Below are 26,498 nucleotides of genomic sequence, written 5' to 3'. Positions count from 1 at the left end.
CCTTTGGAACAGTCAAATACCAACTGACTGTATATCCGTGGGTCTATTTCAAGACTGTTTTATTCTATTAATCTGAATTCCTAAACTTTTGTGAACACCACACTGTCTTGATTACTGTAGCTTTCTAAGAAGTCTTAAACTCAGTGTGAGTCAAACAGCTTTATTCTTTTTCAAATTGGTATGGCTTTTCTAGTCCCTTGGCTTTTCCATATAAGTTATAGCTACAAAAATAGGTTTAAAAAATAGCTACAGCTACCAAAGTCATGTAGGAATCTTGATTTGAATTGTGCTGAATCTTATAGATCAGCGTCAAGAAAATTGACATATTAGTTATGTTGAGTCTACTAGTCCTTGAATATGGCATGTCTCTCTTGAGATTTATCAGTGTTTTATAATTTTAGCATGTAGATTCTATATGTCTAATACTTTTGTTAGATTGGTACCAAAGTATTTAATTTTGGGGGCTCTTATAAATGGTATTGTAATTTTAATTTTGATTTCTAATTGTATATTGGTAGTATACAGAAATAAGTTACATTTTTTTTCATACTGACATTATGTCTTGCATTATTGATATTTTAGAGCTGTCTGACATGTTGTTATTTTTTTATTTGTTTCCTCTTTCCTTTATTTCTATGTGTTACTTAAACACTTTTTTTTTTAATTACCTTTTTATTTATCTATAGTGTTTTGGAATATATCTTTTTGAATTAGTTTTTTTAGTGTTTGTTCTAAGTATTATACATAACAACTTATTACAGTATATTGGTACTCACATTGTACCACTTCAGGAGGAATGTAGAAACCTTACTTCTATATGTGTCTCTTTATGCTACCCTCTTTATTATATAATTGTCTTAAATATTTTCTCTAAATACATTGAAAAACTCATTAGATGTTGTTATAATTTTTGCTTCAACTGACAAACATAATTTTAAAATTTCAAAAGGATAGCCTAAAGTTTACTGACAAATATAATAGAGATTTTTATATTTTTTCCACTGTTACTTCTTTATTTCTGACCTTCCAAGTTTTCTTTTATCATATTTTTTTTGTTTTGTTTCTGTTTGAAGAGCTTTTCTTTAGGTTTTCTTTTAGGGTAGGTTGGCCAGCAACAAATTCTTTAAGTTTTCCTTTATATAAATGTCTTCATTACACCTTCATTCCTGAAGGATATTTTCACTAGGTACAGAATTTTAATTTAGCAATTCTTGTCTTTAGCACTTTAAAAATATGCCACTTCCTTTTAGCCTCCATAGTTTCTGATGGAAAATATGATGTTATTTGAATCACTGTTCTTTTGAAGGTAATGCATGATATTTTCTAGCTACTTTTAATCATTTTTCCTTTTTCTTTAGTTTTCACAGGTTTGATTGTGACATGTCTTAGTGTAGCTTTCTTTGGATTTATCTTTTTAGAACTCTCGAAGCTTCTTGAATTTCTATGTTTATACCTTTTGTCAAATTTATGTCATTATTTCTTCAAATAATTTTCCCAGCCCCATATTAATTTTTTCTCTTTTGGGATTCCCTTGTTATGAATGCTAGATCCTTTAGTATTGTCCTACAGGTCCCTGAGACTCTAGTTTATTTTTAAGCCTATTTTACCTCTGTTGTTCAAATTGGGTGATTTTTATTATCTGTCTTCAAGTTCACTGATACTTTCCTCTTTCATCTGTCATCTCTGCTATTGAGCCCATGCAGTGAGTTTTTTATTTTGGTTATTATAATTTTCAATCCTCAGATTTCCATTTGATTCTTCTTTCTATTTTTTATTTATTTGCTGAGACTCTTTTCTTTGTTTTAAGATCATTCATAATTGTTCATTGGAACATTTTAATCATAGCTACTTTAAAATCCTTATCAAGTAATTCTGACACGTGTGTTATCTTGGTGGTGGCATTTCTTAATGGTGACTTCTCTTTCATGTTGAGATTTTCTTTGTTTTTTGTATGATGAGTTATTTTTCAATTGTTTACAGGAAATTTGGAGTATTGTTTTCAGACTCTTGATCTTACTTAAATATTTTGCATTAACAGGCTTCTGATGACATTGTACCTGACGGAGAGGGTCACATCATTATTGCCAGAAAGGGGTGGGAGTCGTAGCACCTAACCTCACCCCTGTTGATGCTGCATTAAAAGTGTTGTGAGGGAATGCCTCATTACTGCTTGATGGGATTGGACCTCCAGGCTTCTCACTTGGCCTTCACTGACAGAGCAAGGCTTAAAAATTGCCAGCGGTGTATGGCTGGAGTTGATTGGTTAGCATCAACAAGATTTCTGTCCTGCTAGTTTGCCCCATTCCCAGTTCTTTGGCTAGAGAGCAGAGATTTTCCTTGAACCTTTTTTTGTTTGTTTGTTTGTGTCCTTTGACATTTCTGGGTTGTAGGTTCTTCAGTACCCCGTGTAAGATATTTAGGAGGAAAGAAGAAAGCCAACGAACCTATTACTGTGAGTTGTTACTCTAGTGTTGTTCCTCTACTCTAAAAGTCCAAATCCTATCCTTCTTCTCCTCCCTGCCTTTCAGAGTCTTATGTTTGTTTTATGTATCATATTCAAGATCTTTATATTTAATTAGTGGGAGGAATAGGGATAAATACATCTATTCCTTCTTGTCAAAAGGGAATCAGAAGTTTCATCTTATTTTTCTGTGTACCAGGAAGTCTTATTTTTATGTCCTACATTAGAATCTAGTTTAATACTCAGTCCTGACTATTTAAGGAGTAAGATTTACCTCTATTTATTCAATAATAACTATCTTTTAAGTCTAAAGCTAGACTACATAAAAGAAAATGTACTACTAAAACTACTTTTAAACCAAATTTGAGTAGTACTTCCAAATCCAAACTTAAAAGTTGAGTTAACTGTTCAAGATCCTAATAAAATATTATGTGGCAACTCTTAAGTCAGTTTACAAAATATGATAAAAAAAAATGATGCTACCATGTTATAGTGTTTCTACCATCAAGTATGATCAGAAGTATTTGTTGCTATTGCTATAGTTCAAGGACTTGAAAAATATTCATGGAATGCAGTTCCTATAATAATTCACTTAGATTTATAAAATACATCTACTATTATATCATAATGATATTTTTAAAAAGACCAAGAACTTAATCTATGAACCGCTAAATTGGCTCGTTCCTCCAATATTCATATAACAAATACTTATATATTTATTCATCTACTTATTCATTTAATATTTAAACAATATAATTTAGAACCAGCCACTAAGGTAGGGACTGAATATACAGAGGTGTATGAAGAGTAATAATTTCAAACAATAATGAAGTTCATTTTAGGGGTACCTACTATGTGCTGGTGAGGTGAAACCACCTTTGGGATACTAGATAGAAAGAGGCAAGGGAAGCTATCAGAAATGCCAGTGGGCCCACTCAGCGTTTTCATTTAGTTGAAGATGTTGCCTTACTGACACTAAATTAGATTTATGAACCAACAAAATCATGTTAACATTCTACTAAATAAAAATATTGGTATAAAATATTTGTGTACATTCTTTCTGAATAGTGAAATAAAAGTATGAAAAGGAGATTAATGGTACCACATGATATTAAGCATTTCTTTTGTTTGGCTTGGGGAAACAGGACTTTATTGGGGAACAGTGCGTTTTTCCCAGGACCCACCAGCTCCAAGTCAAGTTGTTGTCCTTCCAGTCTTAGTTATGGAGGGCGCAGCTCAGCTCGAAGTCCAGTCGCCATTTTCAATCTAGTTGCGGAGGGTGCAGCCCATCATCCTTTGCAGGAGTCCAACAGACAACCTTGTTGAGAACATGCACTCTAACCAACTGAGCCATCCGTCTGCCCCTAAGCATTTCTTATGCAGTATATCTAGCATGTCTTTGCTAGGAACCCTAGAAGTCAAGGGAAGATGTGTTGACATTCATTACATGTTTTCTGTATCCTTGGCTAAATAAATCAGGAGCTTGCAACGGGTGGGTAATTTTGGTCTTTTTCGGTAACCTATATAAAATTCTGCACCTGGGTACTCTACTATGCACAGAGATACAAAGCAAAATAATGTACTACACTTTTTTATCAGAACCTCACCTCATAACAGGAAAAACAAGCAAAAGTGTAATAAGAACAATAATAAGGGAAGATTAAGTAGCATGAAGCAGGGAAAATGACATTGTAATTTGCCCATTTGCTTAAACCAGAAACCTACAGGGTTATAATAGAGTTTTCCCTCTCTCTCACCTCCTTATAACAAACCATATAATTAAGTCTTAATGATTCCACATCACAAATATCTCTAGAATATGTCCATTTCTTTGCATTCTTACTACCAATGTCCTAATCCAAATCACCAACATATCTTCCATATCGTCAAACAGAATACACTTATAAACACCTCTCCAAATCCATTATTATCCCCTTGAATCCATTTTCCCCAGTGCTGCACAGCAGTCTTGTAAAATACAAATCTGAGCATATCTCTCCCCTGCTGGAAACCTTTAGTATCATTCCATTACTCTTAAAATAAAATCTAAATCCTTTACATAACACACTTGACTGTCTCACCCCCCCCCCTTATCATTTATCTTTCACTTTTGTTTCTTGCCTGAAAATAAGTGTGAAAATAACATAGTATTTACTTAATTAATTACATAGTAAATTTTAAGTATTTAGTGAATAATCCTATGATTTTTCTAAAAAAATGTTATCAAAGTTGCTTTCTATAAGTGTTTTTTGTCATATTAACTTAGTATATCTTAAAACATTTTTTCTTTAGGGAGAATAATTTTATCAAGAATGTTGATTTTGAACATCTGCATTGAATGCCAATGACCATATATAAATATAAAATTTTATTTTGAATAATATGGGTAACTGATACAAATTATTTATTCTGAAAACTTCAGAATTCAGAATGATTTTTTTCAATGTAGATCAGTTGCATCTTAAGGTTAATAAGAAATAAATAGTATATATCATCAGTGCAGGAATGTTGTAGGTAAAATTATCTTCAGATGTCAGAAAGCATTTAATTTGGTAATATCTTTTCTCAATATTTCTAATTCCATCTAGGGAATATAAAAACGCTTAAGAGAAAAATTACACTCTAAAATAGATTCTTAGGACTTTTTTTAAGTAAAGTGACCTGGGATATATAAATAAGAATGTTCATTGTGGTATTTTTGTAATAGTGAAGAATTAGAAACAATCTAAATGTCCATTAGTAGCTGATAATAAGTGCATTGTGGTATATTAATATAATGTAATACTGTATGACATTTAACATGAATAAATTAGATCTTCATGTGTCAAAATGGAAATGCTTCAAAAGCAAAAGTTGAGTTAAAAGAAGGAAGTTGAATAATAGTATATATGCTATTATATATTCTCAAAAAATATAGTATTTTTAATCATAGAACAGTACTATTATTTTTGTAGATACACATGTGTGTGCACATACGTAACACACATACGCACAAAAAATATAATTATATGTAACTATACACATATATAGTATTAAAACATGAAGCAGAAATGTACACACCAAATTAAAGATACTGATAATTTCTGGGAAGGGAAGTAAGGTGTAATATTTTATGGGGTAATACTATTTACAGATCATTTTATTTATTCACAGAAATAAAAATTATGAATTAAATGTGGCATAATGTTAGTGTTTTTAAATCAAATGGTTGGTATATTAATGTTGGTTATATTATTCTCCATACTTTTTTTAATGTTTGAAATAATCTGTTTTTTTTCTTTTCTTTTTTTAAGGATGTACTCAAAAACCCAGTAATTACATTTCTAATTAAAAACACTAAAGTATTCTTGGGTGTTCATACAAGGATGTTCACTACAGCATTGCTTCTAATTATGAAAAACAGGAACAAACCAAAATAGCAAATGATATAACTGTACGCTTAAAGTCCAAAGAACTTCAGGGTTTTTTAAAAAAACATTATAATTACCGTAATATTTTACCTCATACCATACACAAAAATCAATTCTAGATGGACTGCAGATGTAAATGTGAAAGATTAAGTAATAAAGCCTTTGGAGGAAAATATAGAACATCTTTATTGTCTTTGTAGTAGACAAAATTTTCTTAAACCAGATTCAGAGGACTAAATACAAATTAAAGATTGATAAACTGGACTATTTTAAAATCAAAAACTTGTGTTCATTGAAAGATACTATTAAATGAATTAAAAGGCAACTTTCCCAGTGAAAAAATATATTTGCAGTATGTATGTGCAGCAAAGGACTAGCATCCAGAATATATGAAAAGTTCCTATGCATAAATAAGAAAAGGATATTCAACTCAATAGAAATATGAGTAAAATGCTTGAACAGATATTTCACAAAAGAGCACATCCAAATAGTCAATCCACATATGAAAAAGTGCTCAACTTGATTTGTCTTCTTTTTCTAGTTTTCTTCATTGGAAGTTCACATCGTTGTAGATTTTCCTTTTCTAATATGAGCATATCATGTAGTAGATGTACATATGCGGATAAGAACTGCTTTAATGCCTCACAAATTTTGAAATGTTGTGTTTCAGTTTTTTGCAAGTTCAAAATATTTTATAATGTCTCTTGGAGTTTTCATTGAGAGAAAAAGTACTTAAAAGTAGATTCTTTAATTCTAAACATTTAGGAATTTTCCAGCCATATTTTTACCCCCAAATCAGTGAGGCCCCCTTTTCCCTGCCTGGTAGCATGTAGAGTGCCTCCAGGCAGAAATCTGGACTATCACTAGGTCTCTGTTTGTTGCTTTCCTTTTCCTCAGGGCATTGTTCTCTGCCACCAGCTGTCCTGCACCTGAATACAGTCATTTCCTGTAATTTGTCCTGTAAGAAGTAGATTCTGAATTGTGGTCCTCAGACCAAACAGAGTGTCAGAAACACCATTTACGTGGGCCGTCACTAGGTAGCCATTATTCATCCAGCTCAGAGCAGCCCCTCCTCCGAACACCCATCAAGACTAGTTCCACTCAAGAACAAAGTGGCCCCTAATGTTTATAAATATTTCTTATTGGAAGTAGGGACAGTGTGAGTTCTTCCTGAAAAAGAACAAGCTATAAGTATAAAATACCTCTAACAAGCAAGAAATAACATTTCCAACAACTGTAGCCTTGTGTTCTGCTGGCTTAGTGATGTGAGAGCCAAGGAAAACGAAGTTGAGATGAGCTGCATCTGCGTTTTCTTTGTGGAGCCATCTTGCTTCACTATGTTCCATGTTCTTAGCTAAACAACGCAGGAAACTAATCCAAACTTCGATTTGATTACATTTTCTTCATTTCCTTTTTTAACCTCTGATTTGTAAATTTTACATTCGTTTTACATTCTTGAAATGCTTTTTCTTGAAATTATAGCATACATCATTTGACAAAGTCTAAAGTTCATAAATGCCTCTATCCTGCTCAAACAGTAGAGACTTTTAACATGCTTGAACTCTGATCCTTTCCTTATTCTTCCATCATTTTGTTGTTCAGAACTTAGTTCTACCTTATTTTATCTCTACCTTTATTTCGATACTATGATTGCTTTGGATAGTAATTTGTTTAGTTCCATATATTGTATTTTGAATATTGTTTATCCCCTTCCATTCCCTCACCCCCCAAATTTTCTCAATTCTCACCTTGAATAATTTTTATTAGATGCTTTCTGGGCTTCTCATTGCAACACACTTTATTTTTACTATTATCCTTCTCTTTTTTGTGTGTGTTGTCTTTCATTTTACCAATTTTCATTAGCTTTGTGTGATATTTAACCCATCACCTGAGTTTTAAATTTCAATTATTATGTTATTGTTAATTTTAGTTCTTTTATTTAGCATTTTTATATGTATTATTTAGTTCTTTTTCTTATTTGTGTTCTCTTGTTTCATAAATCCCTATTCTTTTAAATATATGTTTATCACCTCTTTTTCTTTCTCTTTTAACATTTTAAAAACTAATCTAATGAAAACTAATTTATAATAGTTTTGTTTCGTTGTTGTGCATTCTGTCATTTTCGGAGTGAAAGTATGTAGACTGTCATTTATGTCTTTGAACTTATTTATATGTTTATTCTTATCCGCAAATTTGACACTTTTGAGAATTATTTTGTGTGGTGCTGTTTCTCCTAACCTTTTTTCTAGTTGTGAAAGCCTCTCTGTAGTGGACGATTGTGTCTCCCTAAAGCCTCAGTGTACACTGTCCTTAAATCAGTTTTTACATTACTATCAGTTTGTCAGGTCTCTGCAAATATATATGGCTCAATTTTGAAACCAGTAATATAGGCTTAGGATTCTGATTTCACGTGCTTGACTCTGTCCTGCCCTCAGACTGGGGCAGGAAGCCTCTTTTTAATGGAACTCTAACTAAATGATCTCTGATACTAAGGTTTTCTTTCACAGTTTGTGTGTGTGTGAGTGTGTGTGTGTGTGTTTTAGCTTTGTGAAATTAGCCTAATTTTGTGTCTCAGCCATGAAGGGCCTTGGGCATAAACTTCCATCAAACTCAGGTCTCAAGGTGTAAGGTCTCCATGGGCAATACTTGATCCATGTGTCTCACTACTGTAGCTCAATTCCATTTTACTAGTAAGATTCTTTGTCTTTACTTGGCATCTAGAGATTTACTATTTTTGCTTTCAGTGGTATATATTAACATTTTGTATTATTGTTTTACATGGTATATCTGTGTGTTAGAAAGTGGTCAGGTAACTCAGTACATGATTTTTTTAAATCACCTAGTCTATGTTTTATTTAGCATGCTTATTTAGATACAATTAAAAATCACTTAAAACATTTTACTTACCAGGCACTCATTAAAATTCAATTTTAATTGTTAGGATTTGTTAATATTAATACATTTTTCCTTTTGTTTTACTATTGTCTAGTTCATATATTGTAAAATAACCTTGCTGCCTTTATTTGTTTGCTGCATTATTCCTTAAAATAATTATTTGTTGTGTTAATTTTCATAGGATGACTCTTCAAGAAGAATTGGATAAACTTAAAGTGCATATATCTATTGATAAAGCAACAATACAAGAATTGAATGCATGTATAGCAAAGGAAAGAGAAGGTAAATTTTTTTGTAAGAATAAATATTTAGCAGGCATTTTTTACTTATCTCATTCTTGATGTTTCATTTTCAATTTCTTTTAAGAATCTTTCTCTTGTTCCCCCTCTTTCCACTGTTCTACTCATTGATGTCTTATTAACATTTTCACCTCTCCTGAGAATACTAAATAGAGAGAGCACCTGAAAGTCAGTTTATAATATTAAAAATTCTGAAGAGGTGTTATATAAGAAAAGATAATTTTTTTATTATTCGTTTATAAAGTTTTACCAGTTATGTTTATTTGAAGTTTTATAGATAACATGAAGTTATTGTAGTCAATATCAATAATACATCTATATTTTTGTTTGACATACATTTTTCTGGAAATCATTTAGTTCTCATCAATTGTTCTGGAATAAAACTCTTAGAGTTAGAAGGAAACTTGGGGATCTGCAAATCTGCAACCTGCCTGACCACTAGTCTAAAAGGGTTCAGTAAGGATTGTATCTGTTCCAACTGCACGGTTATTCCTTTGTTAAAATCAAGACAACTATATGTACTTTACAACTTCAGTCCATACTTCAGTACCTTATTAGAAAAGGTAAATAACTTTGATTTGACAGGATTTCTTTTTAATTATTTAACTGTGTTACAGTCACATGTAACCACTATACTTCATGCTGTGTTTGCCTGAAAATAGGACCTAGCCGGACAATCAGCTCTAATGCGTCTTTTGGAGCAAAAATCAATATAAGACCTGTTCTTATTTTACTATAATATAAGATCAGGTCAATATAGTATAATATAATATAATATAATATAATATAATATAATATAATATAATATAATATAATATAATATATAATAATATAATATAATATAATACTGGGTCTTATATTAATTTTTGCTCCAAAAGATGCAGATTTATATAAGACCAGGTATTACATTATGTTATATTATATTATATTAATTTATTATATTATATTCCTGGTCTTATATTATAGTAAAATAAGAACAGGTCTCATATTGATTTTTGCTCCAAAAGGTGCATTACAGCTGATTGTCCAGCTAGGTCATATTTTGGGGGAAACACGGTAGGTGTTAACACTTTACACTTAATAATTAGTAATTTATATTGAATTTATACTTATTAATTAAGTTATCATATACTACTCATCTGGCTGTTGTCCCACTTACTATTGTTGTTCCAATTGCTCTTTCTTAGGTCACCCCTCCATTTTACACTATTGATATGTTTGTTGTGTTTCAGGGTTATGCCTTCATTGATTTCTGAAACATTGATTTTCTCCTGTTTTATTTTCTTCTACTCTTTCCTGTATTTTCTTATTCTCTTCCATTGGAACATCTTTCCAATTGTTCTTAACTATTAGGGTTCTCTTTAACTTTATCCTTGGTTTATTGTTTTTAAAGTAATAACTCTGTTGTTTTTGGAAAAATTATACATACTTAAAAACATTGAAACAATAAGAAAGCATAAAAAGAAGAAAGCAAAGAAATAACTCCTAATTCACAAACACTTAAAAATCATAATTTAGTATTAAATAATTATCAAATCAAAAATCTCTTCATACTAATATAGAAAGCAGCCTAGATAGAGAAATTGTGTAAAAAGACAATATGATATTAAAAAAAGATATTTACGTATATACTTTTTTTAAATTTGGAGCCAACCAAATGAAAGTAAGCAGATATAAATGTAAAAGAACTGTTGAACTTTAGAAAAATGTTTCATTACTTCAAGAGATATTAATTTCTAAAATTTCTGTCTAAAATTTAAAAAACAGTTCCAAAATTATTGAAGATGGACTTACTTTGTTTTTCAATGTATATATTTCAATTTCAGAGCATATTAAAAATAAACATTTTGCCATACAAGGTGAAAAAACTATCATTTTTATAAAACATTCCATTTGTTTCCCCCACATCTTGAGTTTTGTTCATTAAATTACCTCTTAATTTTTTCAAAGTCTATATTGCAACAATGATTTCCTTGTTTTGAAGTCTGATTTCTATACAGGCATACCTCAGAAATATTGTGTTTTCAGTTCCAGACCACTGCACTAAACAGAATTATTACAATAAAGCGAGTCACAAATTCTTTGGTTATCAGTGCATATAAAAGTTATGTTTATATTATGCTCTAGTCTATTAAGTGTGCAATAGCATTATATCTAATAAAACAATGTACATACCTTAATTAAAAGCTACTTTATTACTAAAAGCTGCTAACTATCATCTGAGCCTTTAATGAGTTATAATCTTTTTGCTAGTGGAGAATCTTGCTTCATGTTGATGAAAATGCGATACTGTGAAGTGCAAAAAAATGAAGCTTAATAAAACTAGGTGTGCCTATATATAATGATTTCAAATCTTATCATATTTTTTTGAAGCCATGGCTTTTCTATTTATGAGTTTTTTATTTTGATTTATTCCTTGGTTAGTCAGATATAATTGAAAGTATGTTTTGTTTTGTTTTTTCAAAGAAGGAATCAAAATAGCCATATTTGTAAGAGCTTATATATTTGTGACTATATTTCAGCAGTTTTTATAGTCAAGGCATAAATTGGCTGGGTATAATTTTATTGGGTCACACGTTTTTTTTTTTTCTCTCAGAACTTGTAGGTATTCCTCATTTTTAGAATATAGGGTTGCTGTGGAGGTATGTTATGGAGAGGTGTCTGATTCTCCTTCACTCTTGAACCTTATTCTTTTCTTTGGATGTGACTTGCGTTTGTGATGTGGATGCTTGAGTTTTTACTTTTTTCAATTTGATGTTCCAAAATTTAAATAGAATATGTCCTGGCAAACTTTTTTCTAAATCATATTTTCTTAGTTTATCTGTGTAATTTATTGTTTGTCAATTAAGATTGCCTTCATTCCAAGGAAATTTTTCTTGTATATGTTTTTGCATATGTTTTCTATTCCATTTTTTTACGCTGTAGTTCAAGAACATCACTTGTCTCTATGTTAGAATATTTTTTGTCTGGTCTGATACCTATTTTCTTCTACTTCTTTAATCTTTGTCTTTTTCTCCTGCAATCAGTTTCTTTACTTCATCAGTAATTCGATTTTTAGCCATGTATATTCTTTCCTTTATTCTTTCTAATGTTTCTATTATATACACAATGGTGTTTTTGGTTCTTAATTTATTGCCTCAACTCTTCAAATTACCACTTTATTTCCTTTGGATGTTTTATTATCTCTTTTCTGACCTCATATTTTACTAAATTCAAAGCTTGGTACGTTCTTCACTTACTTTGTGTTTTCTTCCAAAGTGGATTTTAAATCTGTATTTTTTTTAAATGTTCAGATCAGTCCACCTACGAGATTATTTCCTGCTCGGAAGGGGTGATCCCAGAAATTCAAATTATTACCTGTGTTTAGCCTGCAGTCTTAGATGTGACCAGCTCTGGAGGTTCTTATCTTTCTCTACTGAGAACCATTTCTGCTGTTCTTCATTCCTTTCTATAGATCCAGATTTACATTTGGTATCATTTTATTTCTTCCCGAAGGACTCCCTTTAATATTTCTTATAGTGCACCTCTGCTGGCAATGAATTCTTTCAGCTTTTATACACTTGCAAACAAAAATCTATATTGGTCTTCATTTTTGAAAGATATTTTTACTAAGATTAGAATTCTTTATTGACTTTTTTTTTTTTCTTTTGGTACATTAAAAAATTTCTCTATCTTCTGGCTTAAATTGTTTCTGATAAGAACTCTGCTGTCATTGTTATCTTTTTTCAACTATACATAATGTCCTTTACTTTTTCTTTTTCTTTTTTTTTTCCTTCCCTCTCTGCAATCAGGAGTATTAACAGCTCTTGGGTCTGTGTGAGCTTTGAAGATGATTTCCTTTAGTCTTTTTAGGTGGTTCTTTCTTTGGGTTGTTTTCTCACATGCATCTGCTGATCCGTACTTAGCCAAAGAATTGAGGGGACCCTCTGTAGATCACCAGAGTTCTGTCTGTCTCTAAGATCTCTTCTCTGTGGCACTTTCCCCTGCAAACTGTCACTTCCTTAGACTTCCTGGAATCTGGGATCTGTCTCTTCAATTTAGGAAGATCACCAGACTTCACTTAGGTCCCCTATTTCTGTAAAGTGGCCTGCAAGCTCCCTGTAGGTAGTATGCTGGAGCAATCATAGAGTTCACTTCATTTGTTTGTCCTCTCTCAAGGATGACAGCCTTGTATCATCTTATACCCAATGCCTGAAAACCATTATTTCATATATTTTGTCTAGTTTTTAGTTCCATATGGAAAGGTAAATCTGGTGCCTCTTGCTTACTTTTTATATCATTGAACATGTTTTATGTGGATTACAATTCCAAATCTATACAATAAGTAACCTCTCTCTATGTACCAGATGTGTATTTCTTACTTCTGCTACCTGTTTCTCTCTGGCTATTTTTACAAGATCTCAAGTTAAGGATGTCCTTCTAGAAAACTCACTACCTTACCTCACCTCTCAAATAAGTTCTACCTCCTTTAGACCTCCCACATGAACACCTTGGGCCCATACCACACTAAATTTCTCTTTGTGGAAAATTGCAATTCATGTTGTGGTGACTCTTTATTATAATCCCTCATAACTCTATTAGGAGGCCAACTGAGCTGGAAGAGCTGCGCTTCCAGGTGCCCAAGTAGCTCTTTTTAAGGTAATAGACCAAAATGAAAGTAAGTCAAGTCTTTAACCACTTATCATATATGCAAGAGGTGAAAGTGGAGAAGGTGCCAACTCCCCTTGGTTGTGTTTCCCGCCCCCACCCCCTGCCCCCCAAGGAACTGCAGGCAGTTGAGGATCAGATGGATCAGCACACACATAGATGTTATCTCACTGATCAGGGGCCCTGAACAAAAGTCTCCTGCATTTTTATTGACCTGGGTCTTGGAGAAGAGAGAAGGGGGAGGGTCCAGAGAGGAGGGAGGGCCCAGAGAAAAACCACTGAACCAGAATGAAGAAAAGTGTCTTCAAGGTTACCATTCCCACCCCCTGCCCACCACCGCCACCACCAAATAAGGACATCATTGGAGGGAAAGTGCCCAAATTGGAAACCTACTGTCCTAACACTTGAGTAACAATGAGGGGTAGCAGGGAGAACTCTCAGGCACATGAAGTTCCTATGTTATGATCTTAGGCAGTGGAGATCATCTGAAGCACTAGAGTCAACATCAAGGGCTTGGCAGACACCTTTCAATAGTCCTGGTTTGGACATCTTGAGAAAACTGTCTCATCAGAATTCATCTGCTTCAATTTCAAGGAAATCTTGACCATCCAGGTTACTAGACGTTGTGCAGGTCCAGTCAGGGTGAGGCACTTTCTTTAGATGTGTCACATGAATCTAGGCGTCTGTTCCCTGGTGTTTGGCAGCACACAGGTTGGTTAGCAATACCTGATAGGGGCCTTTCCAGGAAGGTTGAAGAGAGTCTTTCTGGAGATGTCTTTTCCAGCAGATGAAATCTCCAGGTTGGAAAGTATGTTACATGACATCTTCATCTCCCTGGAGTGCTCTGTGAAAAGACTGCTCTTCCAGAACATGGTTCATTTTGATAGAAGCAGTTAGGCCTTTACTATATTGAAGTATATCTCTTTTCATCAGCTGTGGATCAAAAGAGGCAGGGCCAGGTACATTGGGTACCCTGTGTTTATCTCAAAGAGTTAGTTTATGAGTTCCAAAGGGGATGAATCTGACCTATAGAAAGACCAGTAATAGTGCTTTTAGCCAAGGTATTTGGAGAGCTTCTACACATTTTGCCAACTGAGTCTTAATAATACTGTTAGTATGTTCAACTAAACCTGAGGACTGAGGATGGTAAGCCCAGTGAAAGTATTGTAGAACTGGCCAAACAGCACAGACTTGTCGAAGCACCTGACTGGTAAAATGTGTTTCCCACTCACCACAGAGTTTGAGAGGAGATCTCCAGGTTGGGATGATCTGATCCAACAGGATTTTAGCCATAGAATAAGCAGTAGCCTGTGCACATGGGAAAGCTTCAGTCTACTGAGAAAACATACAGACATGACTAAAACATATTTATATTCATGAGACGAGGGAAATTCTATGAAATCCATTTGTCAGAACTTGAATGGTCCGTTAGGCAATTTAAAATGTCTGGGAGCAGCAGTATGAATATGTTTCCCTGGGTTGTACTTTAAACAAGTGGGATAAGTGAAGTAGGTGTTTTTTGCATCTACTGATTTCTAGTTCCCCACCAGTACTGATTTATGAATGCCATCAGTTTGTCAGTGGAACATGTTTCAATGCATGTATAGTAGTTAGAAGTGGGGATGTTAGTCTTTGGTAGGATTGGGTTGCTATTTGGCCTGAACCAGAGCTTTTGCTTTTCATCAAAACAATTATTGGATTGCCAATCTTGTTTTTCTTCTCTGAGGCCAAATGTTGGGTTTCTCCAGCCAGTTTTTGTAAGTTATCATTTGGGGAAATCTCTTTGGACCATGCCAGAGGTATGGTTTCTTTAAGAGCAGCACTCTTTGTGGAAGAGTTAGCAAGGTGATTTCCCTTAGCTTCTAGAGAGTCCAGTTTAGAATGCCCTGGGATCTTAATAGGAGCTAAGCCAGCAGCTAAAAATTCCTGAACATACAGGCCATTTTTAAATTATGTTTCCGCTGAAAGTAAAGCAGCCACATTATTTCCATAACATTCAAAAATAATGAGCTACTCCCAAAGCCTGTCTTCTGTCAGTATTAATATTGACAGTTTTGCCTTTCGTTAGGATGTAGGACTTTGAGCACTTATGTTTTGGCTAGTTGGGCCTCGGCCATAGTAGCCAAAGGCAAAAGTGCCGCTTCAATTACATCAGAGTGTGTTGATATTGCCTATCCAGTGCAATATTTGCCATTTTTACCTTTTAAATAAGAATCATCAGTGAACCATGAAAAGTCAGTGTTATTCAAAGGACTTTACTGTAGATCATCTGTCGGGGTCAGGAGGGGATCCATCAGTGTTAAGCAGCCAATGGAGGGCAGAAGAGTAGCAGGTTAAGAGTTTTGTGAGGAGCAGCTAACAAAAGGACTTCATAGGAGCGAAGGGAGGTGACTGAAAAATATTAAGTGTGATGAGAATTCAGGAGGCCTTCCATTGCGTGGTGTGGAAAGATGGATAAAGGGGATCCCACAATGATTTCCTTGGTGGCCTTAACAAAAAGGGAAGTTGTAGTAATGGCTGTAAGCCAAAATAAGTTATCTCAGTGCCATAGGGTCCAGTTGCTAGCTATAATATCCTGTGGGTCTATGGTGGTTGCCATATTTTTGATGAGTACCCCAAGGGCATTCCCTTCCTTTTCATATAAAAAAGGAAAAGGGAATTTGGTAGTTGATAGGCTGAAGGGCAGGTGGTTTCATTAAACTCTCCTTTAAGGCTTTAAAAGTTATGTTATCCTATTCTTCCCATAAAATTAGGTTGAGGTTTTTCTTTAGTAAAACACACAAAGGTTTGCCCATGAGAGAGAGAGATTTGGGATTCAATTTCATCAGTAACCAACTAGCTCAAGGAAACCTGGCAGTTGATGCTTAGTTTTGGGTTTTAGGAAACTTAGGACCCCATGAAGCCTGTCTAGAACTAGGTGCAGCCTTTGTTCTGATATTAGATGCTCTAAATATCAAACCTGGGTTTGGACGAACTGCAGTTTCTCCAGGGGGACCTATGTCCCTTAAAGGATAAAAGCTTCATTAGTGAGTGGATGCTATCCTCCTGTGAGGAGACTTGGAAGGAAAAACAAAGAATCAAGTCATCCACATATTGCAACACAGCAGAACCCGTAAAGAACTTCATATTATCCAGGTCAGCCTTCAGGATGTGGGAGAAATAAGAACAGCTCTCAGTAGAACCTTGAGGCATTACTGTCCAGGTGATTTTTTTCCCTTTCCAAGTGAAGGCAAAAAGGTATTGGCTAACTTCATCAATTAGAACACTAAAGAATGCACTGCATAAGTCAATCACAATGAAGACTTAACTTTCAGTGGGGATGGAAGTTAATAGTGTATGAGGGTTAGTAACAACAGGATGTTGAGGGATGACAATGTTCTCTATTGCTTGTGGGTCCTGGACAAACCTACACCCGTGGCCCTTGGGTTTCCTCACGGGTAAAATAGGAGTATTACAGGGGCTAGTGCAAGGAATAATGAGACCCTGAGTTTTTTAATCTTCTGTTATGGGCTTTCATACCTTGAAACGCTTCTTAATTTATGGGGTATTGATTGATTCTGGGCAGAAGTTTTGAGGGATGTATTTGACTCTTGATAGGAGATGCACTGTAGCTTCTACCAATATCAGTTGAAGATTTTGCCTATAAAGAGGATGGCAGCCAGATCAATAGGGACAAATGATCAGCGCTCCCAGATTCAGCTATAATACCGTCAGACATGGAGTATATGAAAGTTGTCCAAGGGTCATTTAATTCACCTGATTGGCCAATTTGATGGCTACTGTCAAATTCTAGAATTATTTCCCCCTTTTGAGAGAAAGAAATTCTGGCAGGACACTTTTCGAACAAATCTTGGCCTAATAAATGTATAGCGGAAGAGGAGCTAAGGAGAAAAGGGTGAGTATCTCTCGCAGGGCCCACACAAAAAGGGTAGACGTGGACCTGCTGATGTTTAGCAGAGAGCCCCGTTATTTGAACTGTTTCAGTACCACATGGCAGGAGCTGCTTTCTACAGTAGGGCTGCGCATTGGGAATGTGGCTCCAGTGCCGATAAGCACAGACAGAGATTCCTTCCCAATCTGCAGAGTGGTTTCTCTGAGCCCATTAAGAGGAGGGTTGGGAAGAACCCGTGTGGTTCCTCAGAGCGCTGCCACTGGGAATTAGGAGGACACTGGAAGGGCTGGTCAGAAGGCTGAAGGTGCCTGAAGGGCTTCCATTTGTGACCATCTTTGTTTGCCAGACTTGAACTCATAGGTGAGTCAAGGGAAAACTTTCAGGCACATTCAGGTTTTTTTTCAAATGCAACCAAACATTTTTCAAAACAAGTAAAAGTTTCAAAATATAATTTAATTCTTAGAATAATTAAGTAATTCTTTATGGCTGTAATTTAATCACACAGTCATTAATGTATTGAGGGCATACTGAAGTACCTGAAAATGGGAAGAGAACAACCAGTTTGTAAACCTATGCGATGCATTTCATAAAGAAGGGAAGGCGGCTTTGTGTTATGGCACTTGTCCTTGCTCTCTGAGCTAGCGTAGAGCGAGCCTTCTGATCCTCCTCTTGGTATGTCAACGCGTAGTTCCTGATCTCACATGACACTCTTATTTAGTGACGTCCTACTAGTACAGGATAAAGCCCAGATGCTTGTATGCCACTGTAACGTAGCCTTTGCCTACCTCTTCAGCCTTAGCAATCCTGGAATGGAAAAATTCAGCAAAATGAAACCCCAAATGCCCTTTCCTGGAATACTTCTGGACAATTATCCATAGTACTCCCTTCCTTTCCTTGTCAGTTCCTCTGGAAAAGACCTACTCATCTCTAATGACTGGGTTAGAACATGACCTCCTGTGGGAACCTTTGTAGGGGCTTTCCCTCTACCCTTCCAAATTCTTGACTGGGCCCCCTGTAGCAAAAGACAGATTAACAAGAGAAAAATCGAACAAGTTTATTATTATGTATGTCTCCTATATACATGGGAAATATCCAAGGGAATAAGTAACCCAAGGAATATCAAATATCATCTTCAACTGAAAAAAAGATAAGACTGTAAAGGAAACCAGTTATGAGAAGGTGATGAGGAAAAATTAGGACAAAAATGAGTAAGGTTTATTATGTAATGTTAAGTCAGTACCTTCTTTATTGATAAGAGTTTCTGGTGTTTTAGACATCCTTCTCTTCCTGGTTTACTGAAAATTTACTTTATAAATATAAATCACCCTTACAAAAGGTAATTTCTCTGTTTTCCCAGTTTCTTCTATGTCTGCTGCTTCTAAAAATCATCTGCTCAAAATAATCCTTATGCCAAAGAGGCATAGTTTGGGATGGCATATTCTGTTCTCCTATACTTTTATCTGCTTTCTCTTTTGTGATCTTAAAGTATTCTATATACATTGCACATGTAAGATGTATTGTGTATGTGTGTGTGTGTGTTTGTGTGTGTGTGTGTGTGTAATCTTTTGATTGCTGCTGTTATGCTTAAGGTCATGCTTCCTTCTAATTGCTATAAAATATGTATATATATATATATATATATATATATATATATACATACAGAGAGAGAGCGAGAGAGAGAGAAACAAAAGATTAAAAACAGGAATTTTAAGATTAAAAATAATATTTAAAGAAACAAAAGGATGAATAGTAGGAATATGGGACAAAAGTGAAATCAATTGAAACAAAGTAAATTAGTTAAAACAAATATTTTGTGACATGAAATATACATGAAACCAGAAACACAAATTAAAATGTTAAACTTCATAGAGTTAATTAATTTAAATGGAAAAATAACAAGATGTAACAAAACACTTGAACATAGCAAATAAATTGTTTAAAATATTTTAAAATGATGAGTTGAATGAATAGCATAAAAGTAACAAGAGGATGTTACACATGGCCTCCTAGCTAGCTAGAAGAATTAAAAACATGATATTCAAATCTTCTTAACCCACCCTCATGAATTAACAGAATTAAAGACGCTTGATTAAGAACAATTTATTTTTAAGGCAAAGAAGCTTATGTATTGAATGCAATTTCCAATGAAGAAAAAGCAAAAAGCCTACTTGTCCTCCTATTGTCCCCTTTCTTCCTAGAAAAAGATACAGATGCTCCTTGATTTACTATCAGAGTTACATCTCGAGAAAACCATCATAAGTTGAAAATATTAAGGCAAGAATGCATTTAATGCACCTAACCTACCAAACATCGTAACTCTGCATAGCTTACCTTAAACCCACTTAGATCATAATATCCCCAAAAAACATGGCAACACAGTACACTGTAGAGTATCAGGTGTTTACCCTCGTGATCATATGCCTGACTGCTACCCTGTATCACAAGAGAATATCATACTGCATATCACTGGACCGGGAAAAGATCAAAATTCAAAATTTCTTAAGTTCACTTTCTGTTGAGTGCATATCATTTTAACATCATCATAAACTCAAAAAAATCAAGTCAAACCATAAACTTAAGTCATGGACCATCTGCAGTTTCATTGTCCTGGCAACCTCCTTTTCAGAATAGTTGTGGCTTTTAACAATAATGGTCTACTTCTTTCAAAGTTAACTGATAACATTGATTCCTCCCAAGGTTTCTATCCAGATAAAGTCAAAGGGGATGGGTTGAGTCTCAAGAAAGATATGCTAAGCACCACAGTCATTAATGACTGAGATTCCAATTCATTTATCCAAAATAGTACAATGACTTTTTACTCAAAACTCTTGTAAAACCAGATTTGTGAATTTTTTTCTCCACCCAGCAATCATTTTTCGGATTTTCTGGTCACCAACTCAGTATCCTGCAAGACAACTCAATTCCATCCTGACACTACCTACCAGAGTTAGCACAGACACCGCAGGTTAAGGGCTCAGTCCCACCACATTGCCCCCACTTCAGATGCCAGTCATAAGTCCCAGGTCGCCATGAATATCTCCGACCAAAGGCTAAAAATCAGATATTTCCTCAACCTCCTCCTTAGATTCAGATTATTTGCTAGAAAGGCTCACAGTGTTTATGAAAGCACTTGACTTACTTAATATCACTGGTTTATCATAAAGGATACAGCTTAAGAAGAGCCCAATGGAAGAGATGCATTGGGCAAGATATAGGGGGAGGGACATTACGTCTCCACACCTTCTTCCAGCACCTTGTGTTCACCAGCCTAGAAGTTCTCCAAACTCAGTGACTTGATGAAATCATTGGCCACTGGTGATTGAATTCAAGCTCCAGCCCCTCTCCCTTCCCTTTAGGTCGTGAGGATGGGATTGCAAGTTCCAAACTTCTAATCACATGGTTGGTTCCTCTGACAACCAGCCTCCATCCCAGAGCTATCTAAGGGCCCACCGAGGTCGCCTTATTAGCATAAACTCAGATATTGTTGAAAGGGGCTTGTTATGAATAACAAAAGATATTCTTTTCGCCCCTATCACTCAGGAAATTCCAAGGCTTTTAGAAGCTCTGTGCTGGGGAGCCAGGGAGAAAAATGGAATATATTTTTCTTATTGTTTGGCAAGTAACTTATAAAGTGAAACCTACTTATTATAACTCTTATTTTACTTAAAAAAAAAAGTGAAATAAATAGTGTTAAAGAAGAGACAACAGGCCCCAAATGGAGTCATTTGTGTTCAGCCCCACATCGGCACACCAAGACTTAATACCTAACCTAGCATATTTCAGTCTCTCCTAGGAATGGAACCTTTAACAGTCAATCTGGAATTATCTATCTGATCAGCACCAGGGAGGTAATCTGCTGGATAGACCCCTGTTTTCCCCTAAAGGACTGTGACCTTGCCTGAAATAATTCCCTTGCTCTTCGATAACTTCCTTCTCTTGCTCCCTTTCTGCCTTTCATTTTCTACTGCTCCTCAGAGTTTGTTTCTGTTTGTTAGATGGGTTGCTGCTGGATTCATGAATTGTTGAATAACGCCAGTAAGATCTTTCAAATTACTCAGTTGAACTTTGTAACAATAGTAATATTCTTTAGGAAATTGCCAATACACAAATTGATACCTATTCCCCTTTCTTTATCTCCCAAGTTGATAAAATCACAAACAGACCTTTAAGAAAGTCTGTGCAGGAAGCATTACGTGATCCGTAAAAAAATTTTAGAGAAGGAAAATTTATTTTCCCTCTATCCTTGTGCGTTCTTAGCTGAAATCTCTGTAATAAAACACAGATTAACAAGAGAAAAACAAAGAGAAGTTTATTAACGTGTATACCTCATGTACACAGGGGAGATACCCAGGGAAAAGTGAGTAACTCAAAGAAATGGCTTGAGAATTCAGGATTAAATACCATGTTAATAAGAAAGGAGGCCTCTTAGGGGGAGCATAAGTGATTTTAGGAAAAATGAATGGACCTTTATGTTACTGGAACCCCCTGCCTGGGCGCACTGGCCCAAAGAAATGACAAATAGGAGTTTGCAATATAGAAAGAAAAAAGTAATTTAACACCGAATTGGCCAATTCAGAGATGGAGAGCTTATGCTCCCACCCCGACTCTCCAATGGTGTATAGGTTACAGATTATACAGGGCAAAATCTCAAGACACCAGGTGTTACGGGTTTGGGGTCATACTGGGCCCTGATTGGTTGGAGGTGAGGTAAGGGTAATGTCAATGTAATAAAGGAACATTTAAACCTGTAGAGAACTTTAACGAGTTTATTTGAGCCAAAGTGACGACAATTGCCAGGAGGCAAAATCTCAATGAATTGAGAAAATGCTCCAAAGAATAGCAGTTGTGCAGCTTATTTCATACATTAGAATCAAAGAAGGAGACTGAAAGAGGGTTACATGAAATCCATTGGTGGTAGATTAAGGGGGTGGGAGAAAGCAAAGTGGGGAAATCTCTGGGATTGGATAAAAAGTAAAATGGAGAGACACATACTCCTTTTACACTGGTGGGTACAGGATAGGTAATGATTAATATTTTATAGCATAGAGTCAATATTCAGGTAATAAGAAAACAATGAGGGGGTTCTGTGGTCTTATGCTCAGGTGCTGTGTGGGTTGTGCCCTGAGGGGTCTTGAAAAAGGCATTAGGCTGGCATTCCAAGGGTCTGTTAGCTTAGATGCACAAATACAGTCAGCAGGCTCACTTAAGGTAAAGATTGACTTTGTCAAGGAAGCTACAGGCCAAGGATGTGACTTCCTGCAATGACCCGCTTTTAGTTAGGAATCTTTAGGTTCAGACCATCCTATGTGGTCAATTTTGGTCTCTGAGTTTGCCATGCTGGCCTCCTCTGGACTTGTCACGTTTAGCATGCGGCCTCTTTTTCATCCACAGTAATACATCATTTCTTCAGGTCTTGAGGACAGTTCTGAAGTCTTTTCCAGGGAACCTCTGTCTCTCTGCCTGGTCTCATGGGAAAGCAGCCAGGGAGTCATTCCACCTTAGGGATCAGGAGCTAAAATATAACTTACGTCAAGATGTTCTCTTTAGCCTGACTGAGGTCCCAAGCCTGTGACCATTCGTCAGGTGTGACTACTGCCTCGGGGGTTGCTGATTATCCAGAGGGAAGGCTAGGTCTCTGATATGTGTGGAGAGAAAGAGGGGTATGATTTCAGAGCTAGGATTGAAAACCAAATTCAGTCAAAGTCTTAATCTTAAGGACCCCTGTTTTCACTTAGAAGATTAGGGAAAGGTTTGAAGATTGTGACAAAGATTGGGTGTTGTGTACCCTGTTAGTCTCTTCTCATGTAATAGAGTCAATCTTCCATTTGATGCAACTCCGTGGGGGAATTTGGAGAAAGCCCTTCCCTACATTTGCTGTTTTTCAAGTACCTAACAGTTCAAAATAATCAATATACCATAGCAGCATATTTTGGAGTGGCATATTCTCCAACCCTTTATGATAATAGATGTTTAAAAATAATCTGTAAAATAACTAAAAGAGAATCTAAAACGAGAAAAGGTTGCAAAATTTAGATTAATTTTTCATATAATCCAAAAAAGGTAAGAGAAAAGAAAAAAACAAACATAATAGCTAGAATAAAATAAATTTAAACAACTATGAATAAATAAGCAAAGTTAAAAGTTGAAAGGAAAAGTTGGAGAGAGAAGAAACTCTTGAAAAAGAATATAAATCAGCAAGAATTTTTATAGTAGTAAAAATAAAAGGAAAGCATGTAGAACTAAAATATTAAAAATAAATCTCCAGAAATGTGTTTTCCACCATAGGAAAAAAAACAGAAGTGAATATTTCTAATGGGTCCTCTTTGTTCATTTTCCAAATCCTGAGATCCATGGTGGGGAAAAGAATCAAGGGGCAGAGAGTTGATTCCTTTCTCTTCTCCGTACCTGGGTCTAGCTACTCGAGTATTCTTTATAAAACTCGCGAACTGAGAAACAAACTTTTCAGCAGACAGTCACAAGTGAACATGGTCACCAGTGAGCCTTGCACATAACCAGGAGCACAAAACCAGCAACCAAATTAGTTTTTAAATCAAATCTCCAGCCTTTATTTTAATGGAGTTATTTATTGTTAGCTTTGTATGTTCCTTGACTATAGAAGAATTTTCTTCATATTTTTCAGAGTAAACACTACACTTAGAACTATAGCAGATATTTAAATGACTAGAACAGATGAATTGTATTTGCATATTATTTCTATATTGCTGAAAGAGTGTTGTAAATGAATTCAGCACCATGGTGTTAGGGGAGTAGGAAAAGAAACTCGGAAACCAGTAGATTATTATCAAGGTAAAGGCACATATTCCCCAGGTGGCAAATTCTACCTATTCTAGCTCTTATTATCCTTAGGATAGTGTTCTATTTATTTCATGAGTACAGAAGTTTTAATTGGATATGTCATGTTTCAAAGACAAAAGAAATGCCTAATTCACTCTAACAAACTTGTGAGTCACTGTTTATACCAAGAGGATTTCTACTCTACAGAGAATAATATTCTTTTCTTTTTCCTTTGTTGATAAATCAAAGTTTTACACTGACCTACAGCAGTCAAGCATAGTTTAAAGCACGGTCGTCCCAATCTAACACAGATATGTATCCTTTTAGGTTGACGTATTCTTTTTTGCCCACTTTTTTATTCTTTGAGAAATACAGTATCCCAAAAATAATTCAGTAAGAAAATGTTAGTTAAATTTGTCACAGTAATTTATCTAACAAAAATGTATTTATGGGTTTTTATATTGTAATTTTAATAATATTAACTGAAATTTTATTTTTTTCCCTTTAAAATTGATATGTTGTTTGTACATTTTTGCTTAGTTGGAAGATTTCGTAGTCAAATACATGGCCAGTGTAGGAATAATTTCTAGAAACAGCTTCACCCATTACCTGGGTTTCTATTTGTTATAAAGTCAGTTTTCCTGGAAATATGATTTTTATGGTTTACTCTGCCCAATGCATGATCTTTTACTTGAAGAAAAGGTGGTGGTGGGGGATGTTACAGTTTCAGTACACCCTAACTCTGTTACTGTTTGCTTTGTTCAGCAATCACTCTGATCCTTCTGGCAGGGAACAAGATCCAGAGAACAAAACTAGTAGTCACTTGTGTAGATAAAAAGGCAATGAATTCTGCTTTTAAGGCAAAGGGGGAATAGTCTACAAAAGAATGAAAATAGGAATAAAAGTACAGCATTGTTAACCTGCAGATCTGTTTTACCTTTGAAAATCTTATACTGAAAAAAAAAAAAGTGACACTAAAAAGATACATAATTGTGTGACCGAAAATCTTCAAAAAGGTCACCATTCAGTTATGGCCAAATATTTGACAATAAAATAGACTCAATTATTTATAATTGAGAAACCATAGACCCCTTCTCCTTAAAATGACAGGACAGTGTTTCGGCAGTATATGAAGTACCATAACATATTATTTATTCTCTACCAGAACAAGTCTTTAGATACGGTGAAGATGATGGGGTCAAGAAGAGTACTCCAGAGAAGAATGGGAAAGAAATGTCGGAGCAGACATTACAGAAGGTAGTCTAATCTTTAAGATATTGAGCTGAGCAAGTTAAATCTGAATTCTAACATTAAGGATTAGATTTTAAAACGAGGGTGCATGAACTTAAACCTTGTGTGAATCCTTAATTTAAATTCATAATTCAAAATCATTGGCTTGCCAAAAGGGGGTAAAAAAAATCAATATTAGTGAAATAAATGGGGAAACACTTGAGCTTCTGTTGACATAGATTAAAAATATTTGCAAAGATGAAATGAAGAGAATGACAACAATAGAAATTATAAAAATTTACACTATGTGTGTTTATTAGTTATAACTTAGCAATTTAACTTTAAAATGGGACATATGAGACTATGTTATACTTCAACAAAGATAAAGATTTATGATATTTGAACTAAAAAAAAACCACACAGTTTTAGCTTCACCACAGTAAAATGATAATATGTTTATAATTTTCATTTTAAACTTGAAAATATACATAACTCATCTCATTTTGGATAACAATTTATACCTAAATGATTTAGTACAGTTATCCCTGTTTTAATAGAACCATCCGTGTAAACCCTGCAGTCATTTTGCATCATGCCTATCATTAATAGTAAAATATTGTTTAAAAAATCTTAACATTTATATTTATAATTTTATGCATAAGTTTTATTTGTATGTATAAATATATTGTTATCAAGTTCAATTAAATGGGCTTGGTTGCTTTGTAACAGTTTTTGCTATTATTATAAAGAAAATGTTCTTTAAATGGGTTTTTTTCTTACAGCTGATTGTCATATAGCTACATTGAATACTTAAAGCTGGAATTGTACAAATAGATAAACAAAAATATTAATGTGGATACTTACGTTTC

At 34.6% G+C, this 26,498-nt stretch overlaps 1 protein-coding gene across 5 annotated transcripts in view; it reads left to right on the top strand.

The window, feature by feature from the left end:
* The window catches only part of CNTLN (centlein), a 263,049-nt gene that overhangs the window by 151,864 nt on the left and 84,687 nt on the right, over positions 1-26,498 (top strand). For all 5 annotated transcript variants that reach the window (XR_012495705.1, XM_074330346.1, XM_019739197.2 and 2 more), the window contains 2 exons: positions 8,948-9,048; positions 25,565-25,656. Coding sequence is in view for 4 of the 5 variants with exons in the window: in XM_074330346.1 (XP_074186447.1) it covers positions 8,948-9,048; positions 25,565-25,656 (193 nt within the window). In the remaining variant the exon portion in view is untranslated. The remainder of the gene's footprint in view (positions 1-8,947; positions 9,049-25,564; positions 25,657-26,498) is intronic.

Source organism: Rhinolophus sinicus, linkage group LG04 (genome assembly GCF_036562045.2).
Source record: "Rhinolophus sinicus isolate RSC01 linkage group LG04, ASM3656204v1, whole genome shotgun sequence".
Classification (NCBI taxonomy): Eukaryota; Metazoa; Chordata; class Mammalia; order Chiroptera; family Rhinolophidae; genus Rhinolophus; species Rhinolophus sinicus.
Note: the sequence above shows the minus strand (reverse complement) of the source record. Positions and strands in the feature narration are given on the sequence as shown.